Source organism: Micrasema longulum, unplaced genomic scaffold (genome assembly GCF_059751315.1).
Source record: "Micrasema longulum isolate JH-2025_06_02 unplaced genomic scaffold, ASM5975131v1 h1tg000040l, whole genome shotgun sequence".
Classification (NCBI taxonomy): domain Eukaryota; kingdom Metazoa; phylum Arthropoda; class Insecta; order Trichoptera; family Brachycentridae; genus Micrasema; species Micrasema longulum.
The window spans coordinates 337,572-352,561 of NW_028277247.1; the positions used below are offsets into that span (position 1 = coordinate 337,572).

The window sequence follows — 14,990 nt, forward strand, 5'->3', positions numbered from 1 at the left end:
ATTTTATGTGCTTCTAGATTACTGTTTTTCAGCACAAAGATGCCAAGGCCATCGGATTATAAAGAGTTCTTTTGTGCAGCTTTTCTCGTTGTGTTACGAGTATTTTTTTCTCGTATCTGGGCAGCGCCAAGTAGTCTTAAGTCCGTAGATGCGCCATGTGATATATATGTTGGGTTATATATTATTTTTAAATAAAAATAAAAATCAGAAACTGCTTTGTGTTCGGAAATGATCAATTTATTGCATTTTATGAAATTTTCGGTATTTTTCGTTAAACTGTGAGGCTCTTTAAAAAATGTTCAGTAAAAGTTGTGTTTGTAGTCAATCCCAAAACCCGTTGACTTAGACGTATTTGACTCCGGAGTAGGCGAGGGGCAGACCAGCAGAGTAGGCGAGGGGAGATCCCACGACGGTCTTGACCACCGGGGAGTAGGCGGAGTAGGCAGCGGGGTGGGCGGAGTAGGCGGCGGGGTGGGCGGAGTAGGCCGACACGGCGGGGTATGCGGAGTAGGCTGACACGGCGGGGTACGCGGAGTAGGCGGACACGGCGGGCAGGGCGGAGTAGGCGGCTGGATGGGCGGCGTAGGCCGACACGGCGGGGAAGGCGGAGTAGGCGACCGGAGCCAAGGAAGGCTTGGCGGCGCACACAGCCACGAGGGCAGCGAAGAAGAACTGAAATTTTGTAAAAATAAATTCGTGTTTTCCGTGTCCAGAGTATGAGGAATACAGTTCTGTCTGTGAAAAAAAAAACAAATGCCCGAACGAGTGTTTTCGACTTGATAGCTCTCCGGCAAAAATCCAAGGAAATATGATTAAGATCAGTCCACCTCGTAGTTTACATTTCTGAATATCTAAAGCATGAGACTGATCATCTTGCCTTCATGTACCAAATGATCTAAACAATGTGTTATTTTATAAAGTAACTATGATTTTTTTTTTTCATTTAAATTTTATTGATAAACCCTTACGGGTTACATTCATTTAACAAAATATTTCCACTTTTAAAATTCACATTCTACTGTTAATAATAATATTTTTAACATCTTTTGTAAAGGTTGTCTGAGTCTTTTGTTTAGTTTTGTCTGGTAGTTTATTGCATAATTTCAGTCCGTGGTTTATTAGTCTCTATTGTCTTTTTCTCGTTTTAAAAGATTGGATATTATATTTTCCTGATATTCTCGTATTGTGTTCATGTTTACTACAGTTTTTTCAAGTTTTAATTCTTCGTCTACAATTAGGTCAGTGGCTAATTTATGAATAAATTTTAAGGATTCTCGTTTTAAGAGTTCAGTTACACTTACAGAACAGTCAAGCAGCTGAACATTATCACTTTGGAGATCGACATCTTTCACATTAGTGAAACTATGTTTAAGAGGCAAATACTCTTGCTACTAGAGAGTATTATACCTTAATAATGTCGAACCATTGCTCAAGGGTTCTTGGTTTGATATAAAGTTCCAATTTAACGTCTGAAATTCTTTGTTATTTGTTATGTTACTTTGTGAATAAATAATTTGAATTTGAATTTGATTTTTTTTTCTCAATTATTATGTTTATTTTTTTTATAAACTTGCGTAAAATATACAATTAAGTAATTGGTATATCGGTGATTGACTGTTGTCACTAAAGTTGATAATAAAGTAAATTAACACAAAAGTATAGTAGGTACGGTCAAATAAAAGTATGTCAATTATTTTCGTAAGTATATTTATGCAAAACGAGGATAATAATGAGGATTTTAATTTTGTGACTTGCGTCTAAAAATCATAATTTTTTAATCGTTGGCAAAATAAGTAATGACAACCAAATACGCTTTAGGTCTGGAAATACGTGAACAAATCAAGCACAAATTTCAATATATCTGAATAATATAGAAAAGAAAAAAGTACCTAAGCTATCTTATATTTTTATTTTACTTAGCTTAACAGGAATCCGAATATCTTTAAAAAAAATAACCCAACACAGAACATTTTGCTTATTTTAATATGTTCAAATTATTGACTGCCTCCATGTAATTGAATTTATTTTCGATTTCCGAAATGATTCATAAAATATATTCGTGTGATCCGGTAATTTTTATAAAAATATTCCACAGTCCCTGGACTGGATCTGAATAAGAACACTGATCATTTTGGTTTAATGTAACAAACGATCAAGATACGCTGCAACTGATGTGCCAATGTAAGTACAAAAAAACACAGTTTGTTTGAAAGTGAAATAATATAAATGCCCTAGATATGATAAAAATATTATTCAACTGGACAGATACCATAATTTTAAATATGCGTTTTTTATAAAAAATATTACAATTTGTGGGCATTCTACGAAAAAGCATTAAGACAAAACTAAGCTTTTTTAACTTAATGACGAAGTAATATTGTTCAGCAAATGCCCTACAATCTACAATAATGCGTCAAATCCGACAACTTTAATTATATTCCGTGATAAGTCAATATAACATAAATCCGTTCCATGATTTAAAATGAAAATATTTCGCACAAGTTTTGAAGTTAGCATACTAGCATTTCTTTTATCAAGGATACTTATATTCCTGAAAAAATAAAAACAAAAAAAGAAAATTTCAATTATTTGTTTTTATTGATTTATTGTTGGACCCAACGTATAAAATGATTAAAGCAAAATATTTTAATTTCAAAAATAATAAGTCACACACAATAAGTTTATTATGTGACTTACATGTATAATAGTACCTTAACGTGACAATACTTTTTTATTTAGTGAAAAAAAAAAGTAACCTAATTTTTTTACTAAAACTTTTTTACATAGTTGATATACCAACGTAGCATTTCTTATAATTGGCTATTTAACGTTTAGTTTAAAAAAAATTGCTAATGCCTAGAAAACATTTAAACTCAAACGGCTCTAAAATAGTAATTTTAACGTAATGGCTTTTCGCAGAATGCCTACGATATGTAATGTAATGGTTTTGTCAAATAAAAGAGTTTTTAAAAATATTTATATATGAAGAGAAGAACTTACGAATTTGAACATTTTTGCTGGGTGAGTTTGCTGTCGTCGGGAGACTGAGAGCGTGTGATGATTTGACAGAATCTGCGATCAGTTTTATACCCCAGCGCGTAGGAAACAATAAACGGATTAATAGAGTCCGTCGCCTAAATATCTGTGCACTCCCGAGTTCGAACTGGTTTTCCGAACATGAGCCCATAAATAATCTCTACAAAAAATCCACCGTAGATAAAGTACACGCCGCTTTTTACGAAGGCCAATGTCACTGTGAAAAAATTGCGACTGGAATTTCAATCTCGATTAGCCGAGTAAAGGTTTACCGAAGGAGATGCTGAGAATCCAAGCTGATCACGCAAATCTAACATCATTTTTATTCAAAAAGTCAGCCTATTCCTGATTTATAGCAAGCGTAAAAAATACAATTTATGGCAACGAAAATGCACGGATTATCTTTAAAATTTTATGTACAATTTTGATAAAAACACAAGACATAAATTACAATGCAAAACGAAAAGTCATTTATTATTTTAAAATCAGTTTTATGCTACTCTTTAAATAAATTAATAATTTAAGTTTTTAATAAATTGATAAAACACCTTTGCTATAAAATGTGATTTATTTTTAACGCATTATTTAAGTCAAATAAATTGGTCTTTTTTAAAACATACGTTTTTTCAATAACGTTATTTTTTTTTAAACGTTAAAAAAATTATCTAACCAGAATTATGTAAGATAAATAATGAACGAGATTATTATATATTTTTTTACAAAACTCTAAACGTGACGATTTGAAGAATGCATATGACAGGACCTACATGGATCATAACAATGCGTTACAAATCACTATTAACATAGTAATGTTTAAATACAAACAATTATAAAATGAACCAATAAATAATATTTTATTTTATTAACATAAACGGCAAATCTGCCTTTTACAAACATTTATAATACTAACATATTTGGATTAATATATTTTATTTTTTAAAAAAAACTTAAATTTCCTTATACCCAAGATTTATAAAAAAAATTCAACTTAAAAATTATACAAGATTTATATTTAAAAAATTAACCTTAAAATTATACAGCATATTCAGTAGAAAGTATGTAAGTAAGTAATATGCTAAAATGATATATTATATTACAAAAGTATGAAATAAAAATTAAGAAAGCACAATAAAATATATATAAAATTGCCCAACAAAATGCAGAATCACTTAATATATTTTTTTACACAAATTGAAAAACAAAATACAGTTACACTTGATAAAAATATTTAATTATAATTTTAATAATATTTTACTTAAATACGTTTTGATTTAATTTGCTTATTCGCATAATTAAATAAAATTATAATTAACAACTTCTGCTTTCACTTGTATATAAGATGCCTCAACTCATCACAGATTTTTCAGCGAGTCAGGGCAAGTTCACGGGCATGAGTTTTTCCTGGTTGTGTCACTATAAGCTGTGTTTCTGTACTCTAAATGTATGCATAATATTATGAATAAATAAAGATAAAAATGGATAAATGAGAATTTATTTAGTCTTCTACCATTCTCAATGTCAGTCATTACAAAAGCCGGTTACTGGTGAAAATAAAAGTGGAATTGAACTACGAACATCCATTTTTTTAAACAAATACTATAATTTTAATGCACATCCAGTAAGAAATTTCAGTACAAAAACTCCACGGATCATAATTATTAATGTTTTATCATGGTTAAAATACAGATTTTTGGCACGTTTCGGCAGCTGGTTTTTTAAAAATACGCAAAGATTATACGCCAAATAAAAACATTTACAAATGATTCTGGAAAGGTCTGGAAATATGACAAAATCGATTTGAAAATTAAAAAAGAAAAAGAATTGCAAACTGGAAGATGATAAAAAAAAATGTTATTTCAAACGAGGTGATGAATCGATTTCTACAAACATACTTGGTTCTGCAATATCCATCGTAAAAATAATCACAATTTACTTAGCCGGTCTCAAATTACTTCACTGAGTTTTTTGTTAAATTTAGTTGTTACTTGTACGTGCTATCAGCAATCCGCTTAAAAGACTATATATATGAAGAGGTAAGTAATAGTTATAAAAAAACATGGTAGATTATTGTTTCCTAGATCCTAACCGTAATTCAGAAAGCGTTGGCTTCCTGGAATTCGATAGTTAGTTACATTTGACTTTAAATCGTCTTTTTTTAGTACAAATACCCCTTTGTGGAACGCAATTACGGATTTGCTAGAAACAGCATAATGTTTAACACTTATAACTTTTATGGTTGACATCAATCGTATCTTGCACAACAGACCTTGGGGCCTAATAAATTAAAGGACAGAGAATACACCACCGGGAATCAAAACAATAACGCATGTATGTACGTGAGGTAAGCATCCTATCTATTACAATACGCTGGCCGCCTTGGAAACGTTTCTTCTTCTTCTACGTTCAGAAATCTAAATAGTCCAATCATCCATCATCATCCAAATCAAAAAAATTAAGCATCTATCTTATGATTTCTTGTATTAATAGATTATACGTATTTTTTATTTGTTTTCAACAATCCAACAAAAATATAAATATTTTTAAAATTGGCGAATTCACCTTTTTTATATAATTTGAAATAATATTTCATGTAATACCCCTTTTTGCGAAGTAACCACACCACTCACCCATATGCACGTTCCAGGGTGTCATATGTATTATTTTGTTTAAACATATATAGATACTCTCATATAATACACATTCTCGGATACAGAAAAACTATTTAATTTTTAAAATTCGAGTGATTTTATGATAATGGATTGAACAGGAAACTTATTAACACTTTAAGTACCGGCCGAATACACATAGAATTTACCCTGTGCCCGGCACATTTTGTGAATTTTCATGCTTTGAGAAGGCTTTCTTAAAAGTGTCATAATTACGAACTACAAAAATTAACGTTTTCATATGCCGGCATTAAAATTCTGCTAAAAACGAAATATTTACCAACAAAATATTCTCCTTATATTCCGTATTAAGGGTTTAAACTGAAATATTTTTACAATTTTATTTTTTTTAAAACGATTATTGAAGGATAACATTTTTACCAAGAAGTTAAGATTTTAGCAAATTTTAGCTAAATACTTAGTCTTTTTATGACAAATGTATCTCAATTATTCAAAATTTTCTAGGAGTAATCGAAAAGTAATTACATGTTTTTTATATATTTTTTTAAATGATATATTTATTTATTTATTTTATCCAATATAAAATACAAATACATAGTTTACAAAAGAGAATGTTTATACAATCGGTACTCAATATAATTTTATTTTTATTAATGGATGTAGCCACTCCACTGGCCCACCGGCACGTTTCGGTGTGTCGGTGTATTATTTATTTTATAAATGATTGTACACACTTTCACATCAATTGTTGTGTAAAAATTCAAAAGAAATATGAAAAATGATTCTTAAACATACCTACATCAATAAAACGAGAGAGGACTTTCAAGAAACTAAAATTATATTCTGATATATGAAACATATTCCTCAGCTTCCTGTCTAGTCCTTTTAGCAATCCATGTGTATATATTCAAATACCTTATAAAGTTATTGTTTTTATAAAAATACTAAGTTCGTAGGACTTTTTCAGTGTACAATACCAAATTTAAAAATATAGATTACACAAACATCACTCTGTCAGATTTAAAATTTACACTAAAAATGCATTATGTAACTCGGTAGACATTATAATAATAAATATGTACATCTCCCTTCCCCTCTTTATCCTCTCTTCGAGCATTCTTGTCCTAATCCTGCCCAATTTACAGTAAATGTTCTTAAAACAAATATAAAAAAATCTTTGATTATTGAAAAATATTTACGAGTACATAAAAATAACATTTTTATATGTATAAACTTATTGGTAATATATTTTCTTTACTAACTTTGTATACTTTGTGGAAACCTGTTATTAGTTCTGAGTTTATACACAATATCTGTTTGTTTACTATAAATATGTATGTAGAACTGTTGATTTCCCAAATAAAATAAAATAAACATACCCTTTATTTATTTGAATTGGCCTTGATGTACATTTTTCGTCGGCAGAATCTTGATACGGTTTTTAATTAGCGACTCCTAGTAAAACTTTTTGAGCTTTGATCAATGGTTCTAGTGTGGTTTTACTTGTTCTTTCCCATCCTATTATTCTGAATATATTGACTTCGACATGAGTTATATCTCATTTGGAATCTCGTGGGTTGACCGGTTATTGCATTGAACCACCCAATCATAATAGGGACTGCATTCTCCTCTGCTATTGCTGAATCCCTAGTTTCCCTTGACCTTTCTCTACACCACTACTCTATCTCATGAGATACATATTGCCGGATACATGTATCCGGCAATGCATTATCGTCGGTCAATGAAACAGTAGTAACACAAAGTTTATAAATGTCATTAATATTTAGGTAACTATTATATAGAGCAGAGCAAGTTGTTTAAAGTTTTATAAAGAACTAGTTGATTAACAATATTTTGAGTTTGCCCAAATTTTCGTAGACAAGGACTGGATTCAAATCCCTGGGAAACAGTTATTCACATATTAAAATAGAAATGAAGTACATTTTAGAGAAGGTAATTTCAATTTAAATTTTATTTATTTATTCATATATAAGTACATTACAAAATGGAATATCTTAATTCACACATATAGAAATAATTAAAATAATTAGGTATAATTAGGTTTATTTAAAAAAAAAAATATTAGTATACATAATATCCAAAGAATAATATGTTAAAAAAGTAAGAGAATCTTGTAACGAAAAACTCCCTAAGAGACGTGAAAAATATCAATGTCCAAAGTGATATTGTTCAACATAGAGATAGCCCTTCCAACAAGCATAACCATTGGCAGGTTGGTCCTGTATATTGGAATGTTAAACAGTCTATGCTAACGCTGTCTAAGGTAATTATCCGGAACATAAAAGCTAATGCTCCGCATAATTTCAGGGTTGTCAATAATACCTGCAACAATCGAAAGAAGTGCGTTGTTAAATACACATTTCTTCTTGTCTTCAAACTGCTGTAACCAAGCATACCCTGGAGGAACTCAGTGGGATAAAGCCATGGATAATATCCGCACTCCCTCATGTAGAGAAACCGAACAAATTTCTTCTGAACCCTCTCCACCATAAGAGAGTACTTCAACTCACACGGCCCCCAAATCATCGAGCCACTCTCGAGTCTACTTCGCACCAACGAGTTATAAAGAATTCTCATTACTCGTGTACAACCAAAAACCCTGGCAGTACGCAAGACGAATCCGTACATCTTCAATGAACTACTACAAACTGTTTCGATCTGATCATGAAATGTCAGGGAACTCACAACAGTGATGCCTAGATCCTTAACCTTTGCAGTCCGCATAAGATTCTGGTCATTCATTCCAGATAAATATAGAAGTCTACACTGCTTATGGCCTGTAATTGGCTAATATACACCCGGGATTTTAGGGTTAAACTGGATTTTAATATCTGCATCATAATTTCCCTTTCTACACCCAGTGGCGCATAGTGCACTAGATTTGTACACCACCTAAAGGTAGAACCATCTTAATAGGCGATATTTTACGTCCACCCCGTAAGGCTGTAGTCTGGTAAAACTAACACAAAATTAGGAATTCATACGATTTTGCCATTTTAAAACGAACGTTTTTTTTTATCGCACGATAATTAAAATCATAAATTAGATAAAAACAATATTTTTTAAAGATATTTCTGTTAAAAAATATACTTAAAAGTTTTATCAATAATAACTTTGAGACCGACAAATTACGCCATATTAAAATTAAGACCAAACTTAGGTATCTGGGATCACAATAAAGACTAAGTATTGAACTAAAATCAATACCGGTAAGGGCAGGTATGAAGGTCATAAAAATGTAAATAAGATATTGTTATAAATTAAACATTACAACCAGAATTATCTCCTTAAAAAAAAAGAATACGATTCTTTAAAAAAAATATCATGTAAAAATATTTTTTAAATATTTTTTTTTTCTAAGTATTACCGAAGGCATAATTTAACGTGGAAATAAATGAAAATGTCACAAAAATGCGTGTTATTTAAAATGCTTGTATTTCTTTTCGAAAACAAAAACCAAAATTTGGCTTAAGCCACTTTCATGTCGGTAATCAGATGGCAGAAGGGACCATCTGTATTTTTGTCTGTGTTTAAGTTTTCAAAAGTTTAATTTATATTTCAGTAAATACACGCAGAAAAAAAATGAAAAAATTAGCGTCATTTAGAATGATAATTAATTATTGAAAAGCAGAACTAAAATATTTCAGTTTGTGGATTAAAGTCTTGAAATTCAGACGTATTTCAGCTCTCCTGAACATTTTAGAAAATTACAGATGGTCCCTTCTGCCATTTGACTACCGATGTTCACTTTATTATTTTAAAATTATTCCAACAAATTTTGGTTTGATCCTTAGTCTTTATTGACATCCCAGAAACCCAAGTTTTTTTTAATTTGAAATAGCGTAATCTGCCAGTCTAAAAGTAATTATATTTTAGTAACATAAAACTTTTAAGTATATTTTTTAACAGAAATACCTTTAAAAAATATTATTTCGCGATTAAAAGAAACATTCGTTTTATAATGGCAAAATCGTATGATTTTCTCATTTTGCGTGCGTTTTACCAGACTACAGCCTTAAGGAATTAAACTGAGAACCTTAAGCATAATAAGCAAATACGTGTACCACCACACTTCGATTCGGACTTTTCTCCACTCGATTTTTTTTTAGAATTTTTATCTGGGTATAGCCACCCAGTTAAATATATTCGTCCATGGTTCTGGTTCTATTACAGACATACAGAACTGCATTCGTCATCCGCCCGGGCACATATTTAATACATAATTATAATGTCATCCATAACAATGCATATGGGCAATTATTTGTACTGCCTAGGTACTACAGTGCCTCCGAAACGTTTAAAGCTGGACAAGTAAACACCTCTGCCCTACTTCGCCAAAGAGCCTAGAGCATATGGGAACGCCTGAAAAGCTCCAACAATACCCTGTTTGAGCGATGGCGGAAAATGCTGAGACCATCATAACGACATACTCTTAGTGAATTTATTTAATTTTATCACATTTATGCACAGAATAATTCAATATTTTTTTTTAATATTTTTTTCTTTCTTTCCTTACAAGTTGATAATTTTTTAATTTTTTCTTATGTATTTTAGTTTGAATTTAAAAGAAAGTTTTTATCTTCAAAAAAAGTGTGGGTTATTTTTCACACACAGAACTGTATTCTTCAACCGCCTGGACACTATTGAATTATTTTAAATGTATGAGTTATTTAAGAATTATTTATTTCAAACAATAAATACGTACGTTGTTTTGATACAAGGCTTTAAACGATTTTTGCAAAAGTGCAAAAACTCCATTGTATTATAATATTTATTATAAAATTGTTTTTCATATAGTTCATGGAGAAAAAAAAAAGTAAATGTTCTTCGGTAATATGTTTAATGTGGGTGGACAGTCATTTGCGTTATTCAATGCATTATTGTGATCACTGATCCCATAAATTTATTAATTTATTTAATTAACGCGATATTAGAATATTCACTCCTAAACGCAACCTTTAAATCATAATGTATTCAAATACTCGAATAAACCATATGTACACATAAAAAAAAGCATAATGTATTATACCAGTTACATAAAAGCATTGTGCAAAGGTGTTAAATTATGTCACTGTTAGTAAAGAAGTTTTATATTTTAATTTTAATTCATTACACATTCCTATATTATATTGTCTTCAAAATTGACCGGGAAGATGCTAAAAATAAAATTTACATCCTTTTTTTTTAATTTCACAAAATATAATTTTAATCAAATCTTTATTCAAAAACAAAACATTTATAAGGAAAAAATAATAACATTTCATGTTGAACTAGCCAAAAAAAGACAGTTTATTATGTTTGGCGAGTGCACAAAATAATATAATATAAAATAAAATTGATACAAAAAAGCCTAACAAATAAAAAAAAATTAATAACAAGTATTAAAAAATGTATATTATTATTCTTTTTTTTTTTTTTAATAAAAAGAAATATTTATGTTCTTATGATTTACCCAAATATTTAATTTTGAGGGCCATTTTCAACGAGTTGTAAATAACTCACTATTAGAAAATGGAATCGAGTTGGGGTAGAGTGGGATTCGAACCACGGACCTTTGGTCCGTGAGTCCGAGACACTAGCCACAGGACCACAACCCGATTAATCAGTATATTTACATAAATGATACATGTTTTTTTTCTTATTCTGATACAAATCTACTTTTAAACATATTATAGTAAATGTTATAACTGTAACTCTTATACATCTAGTAAATGTTATAACTGTTTTTTAAATTGACTTAATTTTAATTTTTAAACAACTTTCATTTATGTTTTTTTTACCTTCTCTGTTTTGTACTTTCATTGATAACCTTACATATAATAATATGGAAACTTCTTTGGTCCATTAGAGTTAAGTCTAGCTGTCTAAAATATAAAACTACGTTACCGTACTGTATATTTCCTGAATAAAAGATAAGGTTAAAAAAAAAATTAAAAACCCTCCAAAAAAAGAGACTAGCTCTTGTGGCATTTGACATTGAGTTTGACATTTCAATCTTTTCGTTTCATCATTGTGTGATTTGCTGTATTCCAAACCAAATGAAAAAAGTGCAATATAATCAGCCACTTACCAGGTCAAATTGTTAATCCTAACCATCCAAACTCACTCCAACACTCACAGATAAATTCAAATCAATCTTGGGCTTCAAACTGAGGATGTAAGGTGAGTTTCTGGCGCCTTCAAACCAAAACTATTCAGCTAAGGGAAGGTAACCCCGACAGAAAAATCCACCAGAGAAGACAACGGGAAACCACTCTGGTCATTCTTTCCTAGGAATCACTATGGCTAGGATATCCAATAAGCAGTTATTCTAACTGCGGAAAACAAGAGTAGCGCAGGACCGAGATACTGTCACTGTAGTGATCGCCAACGTCGGGGGGACCTGACAAGGCACCGCAAGAAGAAGAAAAAAGATATAAAATATTAATTGTTGAAAAGGCAAAAATAACGAAAAGACGACAACTTTTTAAGTGGATAAGATTTATGATAAAAATAACAGATTCTAAAAATATATATTTAATAACATAAAATGGGGAAGCCATTCCTTTTTATACAACTTAGATGACCCAGCAGCGGAAAATAAAAAATATGTATGTATACTTTTACAACCCATTAAACGTATTACTAATACAACTAAATGTTAATTGCTTTAAAAAATATGTAAATATGTAACCATAAATAAATAAATATCCTCCACTCTAAAAACATATAACTCCCGGAAAATTTTGATATCTGAGAGGAAGAATAGTTCACGTACTATTTTAATAAAATAAAAAAAATAAAACATTTAGGGGCCTAAGATGAGAGTTGACAGCCCCTTCCCATCCTAATATTGCATATTAAATAATTGGCTGTACCGATGCACAATAACTGTGTTCAATTAATCCATCGATAAGACACCTCTAAGTTTTAAAAATATGTGGAGTAATTTTCTTATTCCTTTATCTATTTGTTCTTGCTATTTAATATTTCGATTGGTTAGTATTCCCAGATATTTTATTTTAGATTATATATTGATTATGACTAAAACATATCTATCTAATAAAGCATTTCAAGAATTTTGCGTTCCGAAATTTCCGAAAATAAGTCAAGAAATATTTCATGTTTTAAATGTTTTCACTAAATAAAAATATGTTATTATCAATTATGTAGGTAAAAGGGTAGAACAGTGAAACTGAGATAATAGCACGTTTGTATAAAGACTGAATAATCGAATCTACACAACAGTTGGAATCTCTTTGACTTTGACAAATGATAAACAATTAATAAATAAGTGTTATATTTTAAACAAGTATCTAATTACGTATTTGACCAGTTTTAGTAGTAGTTATGAAGTACCGCCAGGTTTTTTTAGAGCTGTGGGTGTTTTCTGCAAATTAGGAAATGCCGTTTTTGAGATGGACACTATTGTTAGAAGGGGATTATTACTGTATTTTGTATAAATGTGGCCTGGCTGCTTTTAGTAGAATATAGATGTGATCTTACTGCACCCTATAACACAAATATCAATTTTTCAAAATTGTGAACTGACTGTTTTCTGCACAAATACGTTTGTTATCAGTTTAAGACCTAGCGTTCTTTAAAAACGAACTTTAAACCATTTCTAAAGTACAAAATATACAACAAAAAAGAACACATTTTTTTGTAACTCATGCACACAGAATACAAAATATTTTTTACATCCACAGAATTCAAGTATTTCCAATATAAAGAGAAACATATTATGGGAAACAGTTTAGGAAATGTTAATCTTAATATATCCTTACGAGGGGAAACTCAGTTCAAAATCTTAAATTAGAGTTTAAATTATAATAGGTAACTGAAAACCGTTTAACAATGATTAATATTCAATCCTAAGTGGTTTAGATTATCGAGTTAACCTAACTTATAACAGGTATAAATATCAATAGGCACATTTGTTTTACTTATTAATAATTGTATTTGGATTACGAAACCACATTTTTGTCTACAGACCTTGTAGCCTTTAGTTGCAACAACTCAAGTTACTATAATACATCCTTCTTGATTTACTCGTCACCTGTGTTCGTGTGGACCTCGAGTTTATGTGTTATGTGAAATAGATAATAATTTAAACACGATCAAAGCGAACTTTAAACACGAGAGAAATACTAAGTGAAAATGGAAAGTTATATCTTAGGAAATAAGTCTTAGGATGTCATTGTATATTTAATTCAACGATGCATTGACAAATGTGTATGTATGTATGTCGAGAAATTTATATTTTATTATGATCAAATGATGACGGTGATTTATACTAAGCATTTCAAAGTGCGTCTTACATTTAAATGCATTGAATTTACTTCTCTGTGTCCAGGCGGATAAAAAATACAGTACTGTGTATGAAATTCAACTAAAACTCTGGACGAGTTTTTTTTACTCGCTGCTCTCAGGTGATAATCCTGAAGAAGAAAATCGAGGGGAGATAAGTTTGTCTCGTGTAATGGTTGGCGCGCTCGTCTATCATTATAAAGATAAACCCTTTTTTTACAATTAGAGATGAATAAGGATCCATGAAATACCATCGAGTAAAAAATATTTGTTTACTACTCATGAGTAGCGTATTATTGGATATATATTTTTTAATTTATAATTTTGAATTCCCACGAAAACGGGCCATTGCATTAGCCACGCCTTGAACACGCCACGATTCATGTAAATTTTTAACTTTGTTTCTGACCGTTTAAATTTAAATAGAACATCGTCATGAATCTTGACGTCACAATTATCAAGGCCAAACATGTCGCGTTTTTGTAGAGACATATATTTTAATAATTTCTTTTTGAAAGTTATGTATATAAACATTTCTCTACAATACTGCCGTCATAAGAAAGAAGGACGCATCTAACATTTTTTTCAAAAATGTGTCAAATACATATTCGGAATCAGGAAAAAAATACGCATATACTAAAATACATCTATCTTCCTAAAATAACCGCAACAATATTACTATCACTAATAAATTAGACTAAACTGCAAAAAATCTTGAAGATTACTTAATATAAAAGGCGGTTCTGACTTATATAATTATTAAAGACTGATTAAAATACTTATTTTTTCTTCTGTTCCTGTTTTTAAAAACATCTGAAATGAATGTTCCAACTCTTTTTCAATTAAATTTAAGGTCTGCTGGTAATTTCGAAGTTAATTGATTATTAGGTCGGCGTTACTAGTTTAAAAAACAGTAAATAGCCAGTAACGTCTATTTTATTTAGTCGAGTAGAATCAATTGGCATATTAACACTAAAAAAGAAAGACGTTTTCTTAATTATTAAATAAAAAGGGCGT

The 14,990-nt window shown here is 30.2% G+C and overlaps 1 protein-coding gene across 1 annotated transcript; it reads right to left on the minus strand.

Moving 5' to 3' along the window:
• Positions 1 to 212: 212 nt before the first annotated feature.
• Positions 213 to 3,148, minus strand: LOC148285345 (uncharacterized). The gene is made up of 2 exons (XM_088226419.1): positions 3,001 to 3,148; positions 213 to 672 (listed from the first exon to the last, which is right to left on the minus strand). The coding sequence occupies exons 1-2, from the start codon at positions 3,010 to 3,012 to the stop codon at positions 343 to 345; spliced, it is 342 nt and encodes a 113-aa protein (XP_088082545.1). The 5' UTR covers positions 3,013 to 3,148; the 3' UTR covers positions 213 to 342.
• Between the last annotated feature and the right edge of the window lie 11,842 nt (positions 3,149 to 14,990).